The 16,647-nt window shown below is 38.2% G+C and overlaps 1 protein-coding gene across 1 annotated transcript in view; it reads right to left on the bottom strand.

Moving 5' to 3' along the window:
* SASH1 (SAM and SH3 domain containing 1) overlaps positions 1-14,662 on the bottom strand; it is a gene marked incomplete at its 5' end in the record, with an annotated part of 622,444 nt that extends 607,782 nt beyond the window's left edge. The window contains one exon of the mRNA XM_083348726.1: positions 14,162-14,662. Coding sequence (XP_083204852.1) covers positions 14,162-14,662 — 501 coding nt within the window. The remainder of the gene's footprint in view (positions 1-14,161) is intronic.
* Between the last annotated feature and the right edge of the window lie 1,985 nt (positions 14,663-16,647).

Genomic DNA, 16,647 nt, shown 5'->3' with positions numbered 1-16,647 from the left:
AATTTCTGTTGGCCCCTACCGGCTTCTTTTGCGTCTGGATGTGGTCACGTCGGTTCTTGAACTTCTCCAGCCTCTGTAGAATAGTGTTGATTTCTGTTTCGTTGGCCTGATCCCCTTCTCCGCTGTCTGCAGCGTTATCCTGATGCACGGAGCCATTCGGGTTTTTGTTGTGTCTGAGCACGTTCTTTTCGTTGATCGCCTCCTGAGCCATAATTTCGTTGATTACCTCTGACAGGCTCAGGGTTGGTTTTGCGATGATTTTTTGCTGGAGGTGATCGTCACTCAGGCCAAACACAATTCGGTCCCGAATCCGATCTTCCAGGTCGGGGAATCTGCACATTCGGGCGGCTTGTCGCACGGCAGCCACGAAATCCATCGCCAATTCACCTGGAAGTTGATTCCGCTGGATGAATTGGAGTCACCAGTAGATTTCAGACTTCTTAGGCATGAAGTGTTGGCTCAATTTGCTGATGAGGTCAGAGTAGGATAGTGCCGTGACAGGATCTGGGATGCATAGCCCGACGGCTACATTGTACACAGCTGGCCCGCTAATGCATAGCAGTGCCACTGCCTTCACCTTATCTTCTGTGATTTTGTTCACGAAGGGATACCCCTCGACTTGTCCCAAGTGGGACTCCCATTGTCCCGGGTGACGGACATCAAACTCGCGGACATGTCCGATTTGGGTCATTCTGTCCTGGTCCGCTTACTGCTCTTTGCTGGGAAGGAATTTAGTCGGGAGAGTTTTCTCTTCCCTCCTTTCCCACGTTCGCTCGTGCTTCAGCTCTAGTGACTCAGCTAGCGCTTCAGCTCTACACGCAGTATCCCACCTTCGTCGCCACTGTTAAGTATTGTGGGTAGACTGATCAGGAACAGATGACACGACACCAAGTCAGTTCTCAGGTTTATTGTGGATGGAACCGGCAGAGTCTCCACAGCTCAGCTCCTTTAAATACTGTTGCCGGCAAGCCGGCAACCAATCCACATCCTAAAAGTGTCCCGCCAGAATGGCCTGACCAATAGGACGGGAGTTACGACGCCACCTGTTGTTGCCGGGTGTTACACAGCTGATGCCCAGCTGAGCTGTCTGTTTAACAATTAACACTCAATATATAACACCCACAGTAAAAAAATGACAATAAAGGTTATCTTATCTAGTTTTTAGGGACGCAGTGGCTCAGTGTGTTAGGACGCTGAGCTTGTCGATCAGAAGATTGGCAGTTTGGCGGGTTGAATCCCGAGTGCCGCATAACAGAGTGAGCACCTGTTACTCGTCCCAGCTTCTGCCAACCTAGCAGTTTGAAAGCACGTAAAAATGCAAGTAGAAAAATAGGGACCACTAGTGTTCTGTGCGCCTTTGACGTCTAGTCATGCCGGCCACATGACCACGGAGACGTCCTTGGACAAGCGCTGGCTCTTCGGCTTTGAAACGGAGATGAGCACCAGCCCCTAGAGTTGGAAACGACTAGCACGCATGTGCGGGGGAACCTTTACCTTTATCTAGTTTTTACCACTTGCTTTCATTAGTTTTTCCTGAAGTACATGGCACAGTACTAATTTTAAAAGTGATATCTGTTTTCACTGCTGGTACATAAAACTTACCCATTTTTTTCAAGATCTGTTTGTATTCTTGAGGGCAAAAAAAGCTGCTATGAACTACATTTTTCTGAAGTAGAAGCAAACTTCACTGTCCATGCTTTGCATAATAAAAGAGGAAACTCCTCTCTCCACCACATAACTTCATCAAGTGGTTTTAAAAAGAGACCCACAATTCTAATTTTTCCTTTGCTAGCCCAGAGCAGAGCAGAGCAGGCTAGTAGATTTTATGAGCTTTCCTATGCTGACATTGATTTATAAAAGGGCTGGGAGGCAGATGCTTGATACTTAACATTTGTCTGTGAATAAATAGGCTTTGGTTGAAACGTTTGTTGCAAACCGGAGTCTCTGTTTCTGTGCTAAAGAGCTTCATTTAAACAAAATCTGGCAGGCTTCTGCTTCATACACTATACCACAATCTTAATGTGGTAAAAATGCAAGCCTCTATGAAAACTAGAACAGATTTACTGTGCCATTTGAAGCTTTAAATTTCACAAGAAGAAACATGTCACCTGCTTCAGGCACAGAAAACTAATAAGCTGAACCAGGAATGACATTCTTCTTTCCCAACTTAAGGAAAGTATCAGAAGAAAAAGATACCCAGTGGCAGAAAATGGTCAGGATAATAACTACCAGTTTTTATTAAGATTTTTTTCAGTTATTTTACATACTCCCTCAGTTATTTAATTACTTTATTCCTCATTCTCTTTATGACTGGGACCAAAACCAGAAATATAACAGCAAAATGCTGGTAAACAGGACCAAAGCTTCATATTACAGAATTCCTCCAAATATAATTAGAGAAGAATTAAAAAAGACAAGTTGTTGAACAAAATGAGACTTTTTATCAGAAGTAAAAAATACTTATCACAATCTATTTTCAAATGTGAGTAATTCTTATTCATATTAGTTTAGTTGATTATTCAGTCAATTCCTCCATAATGAGATTTCTTTAATTAGGTTTGCTGATAGTGCTTTGTATATATAGGACTTGAAAGTAGAATACTATTCAAACAAAATTCTTCTTATAGAATTGGATTTCTCCTAGCCTCTTCACTCCTTCACTTTTCCAAATCTAAAAAAAGAAAATGTTGGTGGACGTCCAGAGGGTGTATAAGAGTACTGATGTAGATGGGTATATGAAAGTACATACAATGTTATTAAATGCAGTCAGTAGTATTTTAGAGTCTATTCCAAATGCATTTTGCAACTTCATATAACATTCATTTACAATTAAATGAATGACGATGAAGTGGTTCTCTCCTTTATGAGATGATAATTAAGTAGGAAAACATAATGGTCAGTCTAGAAACAGGTGACAATGCCATTAATATAAAAAATGCAAAGTTTTGAATTGTCTTATTTAATCTTTTATATATTTGTATAATTGGAGGTATTGTGAAACTATAAGATAGGATAATATAATAAAAAGATACTCTGGTCAAGCATTCTTCGTTCTTTTCACATTTCTAAAACATTTTGTATTTACATTTTATTTTTATATAAACTTGTTCTGCATTTTCTTTGCCTCTTTTAATGTCAACTTTCTTTTTCTTTTGAATACATTCTTTGCATCTTTTTTTCCATATGTACATTAGAAAGCACTTATACTTCAATCACTAATTTCTTACATGCCTTTTTTCATCCGTTTTTTTTTCATTTTATCATTCCATCAAGCTTTCTTTTTCATACTTCACATTGGTATAAGACTGTACACAACTGTGGTGTTCTGTAACTTAAAGCTTTTTCCTTATGTTCCAAGCAACCTTTGCATTCTTTCTTATAGCTCTTTCCATTTCATTCTGTCAGGAGAATAATTTATCTCCTCATATTTTTAAATGTACTGAATTTAAATGGTATTGCAGCTGAGTTTGTTTACTGTACTGTATTTTACTATTTTTCTTGATTAAATAACAAGGAAGAACTTTCTAAAGGAGTTTTCTTAGAATATATCAATGCTCTAATCATAGGCTACTGCAAAGCCCATGGAACTGAATACAACAATATGAAAACTTTTATGGTTGTCACTAATATTGGCAATTCAGTTAATCATATTATTCTAACATAATAACTAATTAATATATATAGTACGAGTCTGCTTTCGACTGTCACTCCAATTCTCATGCTCCAATTCCAGTGAAGTTCATTCCAAATGGAATTCTGTCCTTTCCCACCAATAAAGCTCTTATTACGAATAGAAACAGCAACTTTGTGGAAGGATGGTATGTGTAACACTTGGGGAAAAAATGTTTAGAAATCCTTTTGATCCATCATACTTTACATGCATTTATATATTTAACACGTTTAATTAATCTTTCATCAAAGAGATTGCAGTATCAGGATCATATTGTGATTTATATTTTCTTTATCTTTCTTACGTATTGTAATCTGTAACCTTGCTTAGTTTGGGGTGCTACAGAAAAGAACCCAGTGATTACTGCACTTTGTACATGTCAATAAAGTACTGTTTACTTTGTTGCATCTATCCCCAATTGTATTGATCCCTCATTTAAAAAGAACATTTTTTCCTACCACGTATTTTTTTTGTCATATTTCCAACAATACTCTGTACAGGTAGACTTTGACTTACAACAGTTCAGTTAGTGACCATTCAGTTACAATGGCACTGAAAAAAGTGACTTATGATTGTTTTTCACCCTTATGACCATTATAGCATCCCATGGTCATGTGATCAAAATTCAAAACCTTGGCAAATGATTCATATTTACGTCGGTTGCAGTATCTCGGGGTCATGTGATCACCTTTTGTAACCTTCTGATAAGCAAAGTCAACAGGGAAGCCAGATCTGCTTAATAATTGTGTTACTAACTTAATAACTGCAGTGATTCACTTAACAACTGTGTCAGAAAAGTTCATAAAATGGGGCAAAACTCACTTAACAACTTGGCAACTGAAATTTTGGGCTCAATTGTGGACATGTCGAGGATTACCTGTATTATCTTCTAGTTATATAACAGATAGTGAAGATGGTTTATTATAATGCATAGTATACTATATATAAAGTAATTATATGAGTTTACAGGATTTATCAGATATGACACTAAAGTTCCAGCCTATTGGTAGAGAAGGAGATCCTTATTGCATAACTGTGATAAACATAATACAGTAATGTTTTAATAAATAGGATCCTCAAACTTCAACCAGTATATTTGTCAAATTATCAGAAATTGTGTATTTATCCTAACACTAACCCTAATTTTGCATCACTTAGTTGCAATTTTAGAAAAAAAAAACTACTGTAATTAAATTGAACAGCCCAAAAGTCCAAAAGCTTACATCTTGCACATTCAGATAAGAATATATATCATATAATAATCATTTTTGCTCAGAGCATATAGATAACATAGAAATTTGAATGACATTGTTACCTCACTTTAAAAATAATTAATTTAAGGATACAATATATTTCAATAACATATATGAAAAGGGAGTTTCACTTTAAATTTGAATACTTTCCCTATTGATACAATAGTGAATGAGTGTTATTTCAGATTCATGGTATGCCCTGTTTCATAAATCTCCTCCTTTTTTGAGGCATTTCCCTTGGAGAACTATTAAACAATCCATAGACTGAAGATGTATGAATCCCTCACACCCTATACATCAAAATTTGAGACTCTTAAAGTTTCACAAGAAAATCCTTACATTAACCTATCTAAATACTGGGTATAAAATTGGTTGCTTTTTAATGATTACTCTTTTAAAAATTGTAAAAAGATGATATAGGATATCAATGTAGAATCCAATGTACAATCTAAGGTAGCTGTGATTACTAACAAATGTGCAAAGTTCTCAGTGACAGAATCAATTTATTAACAGATGTGAAATGATCAAATGTTAAAAAGATGTAGTCAATCATATAAGATGAACAGCAATCATTCTCATTAGAATGTCACTCCAAATACTGGGTACAGAAATAAATATACTATATAGGTTTTATCTGACTCCCACTAAACTATACAGCATATACCAATTTAAATCTGTGATATGAAGGATATGAAGAAGCATGCCAATTTCCATCCAGCTGGGGAAATAAATCAGATTTTGTGATGAATAGGAATCTTCTTTCAAAATTCTTTTTCATTAAAATTAATATTCAAGTGTAAAATTTAAAAACTCTGAAAGAATTGAAATAGAGAAAGAAGACAAAATTAGGGCTGCTTTTTTTTTTAAATGATTGTGCACTCTTGAAAATATCCTCTCCGCATCCTCAGCAGTGAAGTAGATAAAGAGAGTTTATAATTTTGAAATAAACTTGAGCAGCTGTCAAATGATACTAGGTCTCATTTATACCAATAAATATTGTTCAAAATAAATAATGGAAGTATAAATATCATGTATATATTGGGATAATAAGTAAATCTTTATAGAGGATCCATTTTCTCCAATGAATTTCGGTTCACAAGATACATCTTGGGCTCCATGATAACTCATGTTTTAATGCTTAAGTATTCAATGGAAATACTTCCTAAATTATAGGGGAAAACATTAATCCAATTCTAAAATAATATTGAAAAGTATCAAATCTAACTTTAAAATATACAGTTATATGTACAATTTCAAAAAAGTAATTGCTCAGCTATAGATAAGATAGATAAAAGATAAAAGAACCTTTATTGTCATTTTTTACCTTGGGCACACTGCCACACATTAAAAATGAAATTCTGTTGCCTGCTCTCAAAACATAACACACATATCAACATGCTGTATACAACCTATGCATGTATACCTACACCCTTAAATATAAATACATATAAATATTAATTACTGTCCATTTTGAATACATAGCGGAAAGAGGAAACTTGAGAGTTCACAAGAATAATACTATAAGGAACAAAACTGTGACAGAATCTGAATATTCTGCTTCAGATACCAAGATGCCTCCTCCCAGAAGGTAGCAAGGAAAACAGGGTGTGAAGAGGATGACCCAGACAATCCTGTGGACCCTGCTCAAGCAACGCCTATATGCTATGTCCTGGATAGAAGGGAGTGAACTGCCAATAATGTTTTCTGCCATTCTCATCACTCTCTGCACTGCCCTCCTGTCTGAAGCTTCCGAACCAGACAATGATGCTTCCGAACCAGACAGTAATGCAATATGACAAGTTGCTCTTGATCGTCCCTCTGTAGAAAGTGGTAAGGACAGGGAAAGGAAGATATACTTTTCTCATGTGACGCAGAAAATGCAGGTGCTGTTATGCCCACTTCACCAATGTCTCACTGTTGAGTGACCAAGCCAGCCTACTCATTAACTGCATACCCAGGAATTTGATGCGGATAACGATCTCCACAGGTGAATCATTAATACACAGAGGAGCGTGACTGTGCCTGCCTTTTCTGAAATCAACAGTGATCTCTTTAGTTTTCCCAACATTTAAAACTAGGCTGGTTTTTTTACACCAGTTCACAAAACCCTCTATATCTTTGTGGTTAGCACCCTCATTATCATCTTGAATAAGGCCCACTACTGTTGTATCGTCTGCATACTTCACAATATGGATGGTGGCAAACCTTGCACAACAGTCATGGGTCAACAGGGTGAACAGAAACAGACTTAGGACACAGCCTTGAGGAGAACCTGTGCTCAAGAAAATGGTGTTAGAAATATTCGTCCCAACTCTCACATACTGGGGCCTATCAATAAGAAAATCAAGAATCCAGTTGCACAAAGGAGTATTAAAGCCTAAAAGGCCCAGTTTGTCTACTAGATACTGAAGAATGATTGTATTAAATGCTAAAATGAAGTCGACAAACAGCATTCGCACATGAGTCTTTCTTTCCTCTAAGTGCTTCAAGCTCAGATGGAGAACAGAAGAAATAGCATCCTCTGTAGAGGACAGTAAGCAAACTGAAGCGAGTCAAATGCTGGTGTCCTTTATCAGCCTCTCAAAACATTTCATAACGATGGTTGTAAGTGCAACCAGACCGTAATTATTGAGACCCATAATTGTACTTTTTTGGCACTGGCAAAATAATGGCCATCTTAAAACATGATGGGACCTCTGCCTGCTGCAGTGAAAGATTGAAAATATCTGTAAGAACGCAAGTCACCTCATCTGCACGTTCCCTAAGAACACATCCAGGGATATTATACAGAGCAGTGTACTGAAGTCTATTTTATCTTAAGGAATGTGTATATTTTAACACTATGCAAGAAATAGTTTGGAGTCAAATAATTGAATGCATTGTTGACAGATGCTAGCTACATATCACAGCTTTTATTTCTAGACAAAAGAACATACCTATTATTCTATAAATGTAAGACAAATGAATTATGTAGACACTGTTAAAGGTTTTTGCAATTAATATTATAAAATTCACATAAAAATGCAGTAGAAAATTACACTGTATAGTGTGTGCTACTTTAACAACAATCATAGACATAATTTTATCCTCTGTATGAGTTTTCATTTTTATGTCTTAAAAGTTAGTACAATTTCCCTCTGTATTAGACAAGAACCACATACCAGCATTCATGAATGTCTGAACACAAGCAAATAGTATATTCCTGCATCACAAATCATTTTATTATGATTTTTAAAAATATGTTAAATTTTCCATACTTCTAAACTTTACTAAAAAATTTATTGAGATGGACACATTTAACACATGCCTCTCTTAGAGCAATGTTATTTTTGCTCATACAGTGTACAATTCTCACAGGGGGGGGAATGAAATAAAGTTTCTCAAGAATGGATAAGGTCAGGTCAGGTCATTTATTTCAATTAGAAGCTCTAATTAAATTTCACTAAACTATCAGATACTAATTAGTCTATATGTAAAATAAATAGAATGCCTAATTCCTCATGACATGTCCTATAGTTGTACAACCCATTTTTTTACATTAAGAAACTCCAACTCCATTCATTTTTAATAATTTGTTAGCCATTTTAACCATTCTTTATTACAATTAGTATTCATTAGCTGAATAAATTCCCATCACTGCTGCTTTTTTACATAGTGTGGAATAGTGTGCTTTGAGCTACAATGAAACTGCATTCACCACATCTTGATGGTTGACTGGTAAAATTCATTTGTCAACCATGCCTACCTATATCTATCACTGTTATCTATTACATTTTTCACATAGGTTTTAGAAGCAAATATTTCTACTTACTTTACCTGAATATTTCTGAAACAGAAAGCTTACTGTATTTGTCTAATATGTGTTTGGAAATCTTTTGTACTTTACTCAAAGCAGAGCACAGCCATGAAAATTATTATATAAACAAACAGATGCCTGGCACAGATGCCTATTAGCATATGGCATCCAGAAGAAGAAAAACAATGCTTTAACTGTATTGATTAATTCCTGAAGCCATAATGCCTAATTAAATATTAACAATAAAGAAAACAAAAATAAAAGTTGCAATCAAAAACCAGGGACACTATTTAGGCAAGAAAAACCAAATGGACAGGTATAGTATAGGGGGTACCTTGCTCAATAGTAGTAACTGTGAGAAGGATCTCGGAGTCCTAGTGGACAATCACTTAAATATGAGCCAGCAGTGTGCTGCAGCTGCCAAAAAAGCCAACACAGTGCTAGGCTGCATTAACAGAGGGATAGAATCAAGATCACGCGAAGTATTAATACCACTTTAAAATGCCTTGGTAAGGCCACACTTGGAATACTACATCCAGTTTTGGTCACCACAAGGCAAAAAAGATATTGAGACTCCACAAAGACTACCGAGTAGAGCAACAAAGATGATTAGGGGACTGGCAGCTAAAACATATAAGGAACGGTTACTGGAATTGGGTATGTCTAGTTTAACGAAGAGAAGAATGAGGGGGAACATGATAGCAGTGTTCCAATATCTCACGGGCTAACACAAAGAAGCTATTTTCCAAAGCGCCTGAAGGCAGGACAAGAAGCAACGGATAGAAACTAATCAAGGAGAGAAGCAAACTAGAACTAAGGAGAAACTTCCTGACAGAACAATTAACCAGTGGAACAACCTGCCTCCAGAAGCGGTGAATGCTCCAACACTGGAAGTTTTTAAAGAAGAGACTGGAAAAGCCATTTGTCCTTTCCAACATTATAATATTATTATTATTATTATTATTATTATTATTATTATTATTATTATTATTATTATTATTATTATTTCATTATTATAAAGCAACCAAACAGGATAGGCAGACTCCAATGGGAAAAAAAATAGAAAGAACAATTGCAACCAGCCTGCTTTCCAATGAAGACCTGTATATTGCACAGGCCCAAAGGAGGGCTGACAAAATATCTATAGACTCCTCTCATTCTGGACATGATCAACTCCTTCCCTCAGGACGCCACTATAGGGCACTGCAGGCCAAAACAACTAGACACGGATACAGTTTTTTCCCCTCATGCCATCACTCAGCTGAACACTTAATCCTCACAGTATTACTTTATGTCTAAGTATATTTACCCATGTTGAATGGTTCTGGTATTATTATTATTATTATTCTTTCTCATCTTCTCTACTACCCCCTCTTTTGGGTATCATATTATGATTATTATTACTCTGTTGCTTTGCAGGTACTTTGAATACCAGATTTTGTTATTACGTGAGATAAAGGAAACTTGGTCATTTAAAACTTGGAAGTATAAATACTAAAAGTTGAATTTGAATATTGATGGGAAATTAAAAATTGGGGAAAACAAATAAATAGGATATTGATTGTTTATAAAGATTGAATGTAAAAGTAATTAAGATACATAAGCTAAAATTTATTGATAAATGTAATAAATATGTTTTTATTTAATTGAGGTAATAAGAACTGTATTAGCTTAAATATGAGATAGTAGATATCAAGAGAAAAAGAGAGGAAATATTTGATGTTGAAATAGGGGAAATTTGGGTCATTAAATTTAAGACATTTGGAAACTAGTTGAAAATAAATGTTATATTGTATTATTAATTAGATGATGTAAGATGGTGGGAAATAGAATATACTCAAATAGATGTGTATTTTGAATAATAGACCTTGTTAAGAATTGTGATAAAGGAAACTTTGGTTACCCAAAATTTGGAAATTATAAATATCAAATGTTAAATTTAAATATTGATGGGAAACTAAAAGTTGGGAAAAACTAACTACAGGACATTGACTGTTTATAAAGATTGAATGTTAAAGTAACTTGGATATGTATAAGCTAAAAATTTATTGATAAATGTAACAATGCTATCTTAATGGATATAATAAGAATTGTATTAGTTTAAATATGGGACAGCAGATATTATGGGAAAAGGAGAGGAAATATTTGATGTGATAGTTTGAGATTTGTACTAAAGACTTTTGTATGTTATTGAATTATTGATTAACCCAGCTGCCACATTGCTTTTTAAATTCTTAAATGTAAAATTAGAAAATCAATAAAATATTTTAAAAAACCACAAAAACGTAGCCAAGCAGATATATGGATGCACCTTAAATGTCACGTTCCCCATGTCCTTTTCTGGCATGAACTATTGACTCAGTGTGACCAATTTGGCAGCTATTCTAAGAGTTCAAAAATGATGGGGAAAGGATAATGATCTCCAATAGTCACAGAGGTCAGGATCTTGTAACACAGCATCTTTTTTCTTAACAGCAGCAACAACTAATAGGGGAACTCTCAGAGCAAGAACAAGGACAGATCTAAATTGTCATCAGAAAATTCTTTTAGATAAGCCAACTCTGCTTGCAATGTTGGCATTTCACTGGAATCCGAGCTCCAGGAATAATGATTTTGATTACAGTCACAAAATCAGTCTGTGTCTATGTCCAATGCATTCCAAGCTTAAACTCCTTTCCAAACATACTCTGTATATTTGGCAATCTAATACTCTAGGGTTGGGAGGTGGGGTAGACAGACCCAGGGTTTTATAGTCCTCAGCCATTTTTCTCATGTCTTTTCAAATCACTGGATTCCTAGCTAAGCTCTGAAGATCAATTATCAGTTCTACATTTATACAACAGCTATTTTTCATGTAATTCATTTCAGCCTTAGGACATGAAAATCTGGCCTGCCTGAGATGTTTTACCTGGTGGCAGAACTGGGAGGATGGAAGTCCCATCTTGTCCTAATGCTGGATGGAACATCTAGTAGTGTTTTGAGATAGTACCACTATGTGTTGGCATCTGAAATAATGTACCAAGCACTAACTTGATTTTCATTCAGCACTTGGTTAAGTGCTGAATGGTTAAGATTTACACGCTTTGTTGACATGCTGATGACTAATTAATGTCCCACTGTAACCATTATACTAAAATTTGTAATATGAGTTTTTTCTTCTAATACTTTTAAAAATGTTTTTAACTGATGATTTTATATTCTTACCAATTCTGGGATATTTTTCATTAAAGATGAAAAGAGTATTAGGAATGTTTGTCATCTCGAGTTATTTATAAAGTAATAAAGGCAGGATAAAAATTAAATAAATAATTGACTACAAAAGGAAGTGATAAATGTTTTTTTCAATTATTATAAATATTAAATACAAAAATGCGAATCGCTATGGAACTTAAATAACAAAGGACATTTAGCTATTTTAGGTTCAGTTACATATTGTGTTACATGTACACCAATTATTCTTTATATTTATTTATATTATTCATCAGAATCATCATGATAATAACTCTTTGCCAAGGTTGGACAGAGCATCTAACTACAAATTTTTAACTATTCTCCACAGGAAAATATAACATATTTTAAGGAAATATAAGCAACAATTCTTGCTGATTTTATAATATTTTTCATATACCTGTGTTTATCATAAAAAGAAATCAATATAAGAAATATTGATTGCAAAAATTAAAATGGAAGACATATTTATGTTGTCTCATTAGAAGGTATTACCAAGGCTTATATTTTATGTTTGTGCCTCTCAAAATAACTTCAGACTAAAGTATCAGTAGAAGAGCAGCTTTTCTATTTCTGGCTCAGGTTGCAAAACAGATCCATAGAAAAGTTCTATGACTAACACACAGGCAAACTGCTTCAAAAAATAATTCATTATGTGAGAATTTACACATCATATTTGCCAATTCATATTAGACATCTGGTACACTGAAGATGGGTTGTTATTCTTTAGCCTATAAGGGAGTTGCTATGATCTGTCCAAAACTGAGGGAAAAGGAAACATTTTATTCATTTTTAATGCAGTAGTATACAATATTCTTATTTGTAGTCCTACTGTATTCCTATGGATCCCATGGCTGAGCTCTGTATGTGTGCGCCTGTGTATATTTTTACAATTATTTCTGAATTATTCTGACATACATTTCACAACTAACACAGTTCTTCCTCAACACCTTTTCATTTCATATCAGCTTATAGCATAGCATACCTCTATTTGACAGAGTGGCATTATGTTTCTTCCTTCACATTTTTACTTCTATTCATTCATTTATTTGCATTTAGAACTGTTTTTTTCCTGCATGCTAGCTAGTCGTATCCATTATCCATGACAACTGTGAAATATGTTTTGTGAAAGCAATGCCCATCTGTGAGAAGCTTATAATATTAAAGATTTACATTAGATATACAAGATCGTGATAATGATTTTACCTGTCACTCACACAAACCAATTCTACAGTGAAAATAAATTAATCTGAAGTTCTCATGCGGTGCTTTTGGGTTTATTAAACATTCTGTAACTGTCCATTCCTTGTACAAAAACATGATTTTAAAAACATCTAAACATCAAGGCAATTACTGAATTTAGTAAAAAGAAAACTTGCAGGTACTTGACACTTCCTTAAAAATCTTGAGAGCTTGACACTGATTGTCAGTAGATAAGGTGCCTCTTTTAGATCACTTAACACAGGTGCTTTGTCCATAAAAGAACAAACTTGAATGAGTACCTGCAATTTTGAATCATGTGCTTTCTTGCCAATCACTTTCACTGCAGTGCCACTTACTTGTGAATAAGCATGTACAGAAACCGGGTACAAGCTCCCAGTTTAAGAGGGACTGTAAACAAACCTGCACTATTCACCTTTTTCTCCTACTTCAATATTTCTTTGTTGAGTTGTGCCAAGTTTCTTTCACACACCTCAACAAATATGTAATAAATAAATAAATAAATGTGTCCACCTTATGCTATAGCAATTCAGGTAACTCTTTTATGAAACACACGTTCCTCCCTCAAGAATCAAACTGAAGTATTAAAGAAACTATTGGCATCATCAAATCCCCATCGTCTTCCAAGGTAAAGTGCAAGGTAATGAAACGGAACCATGATGAGACTTACGATGTCCACCTGTATTCATCATGCTTAACTACTTTCACGTGAGAAACGGATCGTACTGAAACTGGAACCCAACAATCAATCTTTTTAACTCCACATAGAAGAAAACGACTTCTCCGACCCCAACGCAAACCCCACTGCCTAAGTGCAAACAAACGTAGAGCAAATGAACTTTTCGCGAGAAAAGCGGGGGGGGGGGGGGAGAGAGAAAAGTTCACTCTTCGCAGTGTGTTCTCCATCTAACGAGGAGAGCGAAGGAACTACAAGTAGCCACGACGGCGAGAAAAACCAGCAACGCCAACGGGCTTTGAGGCGTAGCTTCTTACCTTGCTGGAATAGGGGGGCTTGCTGAGAGTGATCCCATCCCGGATGAGTTTATCCCTAATCATGATTTTCAGTCTGAGTTTGGGGTAAGTGATCAACTCCTCGGAGTTGAAGTCCATGTTTTTTTGCGGCGCCCCCTTTTTCCCTCGAGGGTGACCCGGCGGGGGCTTCTGATGAGCCGGGTCACCCTTCCACGTCTTGGCTTGGCGCGGCTCCAGCAGGCGGCCGGTGTAGATGTCGGGTCCCGGCGAGCCCCGCCGAGGGGGCTGCGGCTCCAAGGTGAAGTAGAGGCCGGCGGTGGTCTCGTCTTCCTCCTTCAGCCTCCGCACGGCTTCGTGGAGACGCCGCCTGTGCTGGGGCCGCGCCACCCCGATGGCATCCAGGTCCGGCTCCCCGATTTGCTTGCACACCTCCAAGTCGTCGTAGCCATTATCCACAAAAGACTCGGCGTACTGGGTGAGTTTCAGGGTCTTCAACCACTCGTAGACGACGTTGGCGCACATGTCGGAGGAAAGCAGCCCGGGAGGCCGAAGGAGGCGCGGATGACAACTTTTGCAAAGCTCCGCAGCCCCGCCAGCGGCGGCGGCGGCGGCAAAGTCCAAGCCCGGGAGCCAAATACGGAGGCGATAGGCATCAGCTGAGCGAAACGCCGAAACTCGCGTTCGGCGAAACACCGAAACTCGCGTTCGGCGAAACACCCTCCCTGCCCGAGAACGGAGAGTCAATCCCGGCGGCTATGGGAGCGTTGAGTCTCAGAGGGCGCTAAGCACACCTTGCTCCCTCGCTCCTCAGTCCTGGGCGTCCCCGGCTCTCAAAAAAGGGGCTACGGCCTCCGTCCATTTCCCCCCCACACACACACACCCGCCCCGAGCTTCCCGGCCGGTCCCATCGCCCACTGTAAGCTATACGCGACCGCCTCTCGGCAACGGTTCGCGGCCTCTGCCGTCTCCGGAGTCTTTCCTCCGGCTGCTAGGCGTTTTTTTTTTCTTCCCAGCCCTTCTCGCCTGCGGTCGCCCCCCTCAACGCGAGCACGGCGTGCGGCTGCGGTCCGTCTGCTCGCGCGCCTACATTTTAACCCAGCCTCGGATTATTCACGTGGGGGCGGGAGGAGACGCTCGCCGGTTTCTTTGCAACGGTTTCCTCGCTGCCTGCGCTCGCTTGTCAGACTCTGGGCAAAAAAAACCGAAGAGCTAAAGACCCCTCGTCCTCATCCGACAAGCCACTCTCTCATTCCCTGGAGTCTAGGGGTAGGCAACCTCGGCTCTTTTATGACTCGTGGACTTCAACTCCCAGAATTCCTGAGCCAGCTATGCAGGCTCAGGAATTCTGGGAGTTGAAGTCCACGAGTCATAAAAGAGCCGAGGTTGCCGACCCCTGCCCTAGACCTTTCATCTCCAAGTCAGGTTTCACCCTACGTCTTGAGGGGGGGGCGGCAGAAAAAAAAACCTCCCGCTACGTAGCTGCGAAAGGCCAGAACAATTAAGTTTTCCGTCTCCCGCCTTTTTTTCCACCCCCCCTCCCCCCGCAGGCTGGAACTGCACCTTTCGCCTCGCACCCCAGAGAGCGCGCGCACGTTATGCTGGCCGCGGAGCTGAGGGAAGGAGGGAAGGAGGCGGCTCCGCGTATTTGGAGAGAAAAAAAACACAAAAAAGGGTGCCTGAAAGTGCCGCCGTTATTTTGTAGAGGAGAGCGCGGAGCAAATAAGCAGCCTCTCCTTTCCGCTGGATTACCGCCGGCTAGAAGAAAGGAAAAAAAAAGGATTGGAGAGACTTTTCTCTCAAGCGACAACAAACAGCCTGCTGCCCCGCTCCAGTCAGGAATTCCGGAATCTCTTCAGCCCCCCGAATATAGTGTGCCATTTTGGAGCACGAGGGAACGGGAAAGCGCGCCTTCCAACAAAAAGCGGCAGCTGCGCCTATCTCATCTCTTTCTCACCTTCAATTGCTCATTCATGCTTCGTTGAACAAGTTGGATTGCACACAGCCTAACATCACAGAATGTGAGGCGCGGTCTCTGCACAGATGCTGGCGATTCCCTCACTTCATCTTTTTCTTCCGGGATTCTCTGCAATCCCTCCCTGGTGATGGTTGATTTTACACCACCACCACCCCACACACACACACTCCATGCATGTCTTGTGACAAACCATAGCAACAGGATATATTTGAAAAGCATTGTGGTGAGGGGGTCATCACCATTCTGAAAACATCAGTAGCCCTTTCATAAGGGCCTTTACTTAGCAGCACAAATGAACAGAAGATAACACCACAATTTATGGTAACTCTTCCCTTTTATTCATACAGGGAGGATTAGGTGGTACATTAACTGCTCATGAGGAAACACCCATCAACTTTCTGTGTGACGCCAACAACAATGTTCTAATCCAACAGTCATTTGTAAAACACTATTAAATCACGGGTTATATCTAGGTACCCAAATATTCCAATTCAGTTTTGCCAGCAAAAAATGCTGCTTTGTAAAAGATGCC

The sequence above is a fragment of the Vipera ursinii genome (assembly GCF_947247035.1).
Source record: "Vipera ursinii genome assembly, chromosome: 1".
Classification (NCBI taxonomy): domain Eukaryota; kingdom Metazoa; phylum Chordata; class Lepidosauria; order Squamata; family Viperidae; genus Vipera; species Vipera ursinii.
Note: the sequence above shows the minus strand (reverse complement) of the source record. Positions and strands in the feature narration are given on the sequence as shown.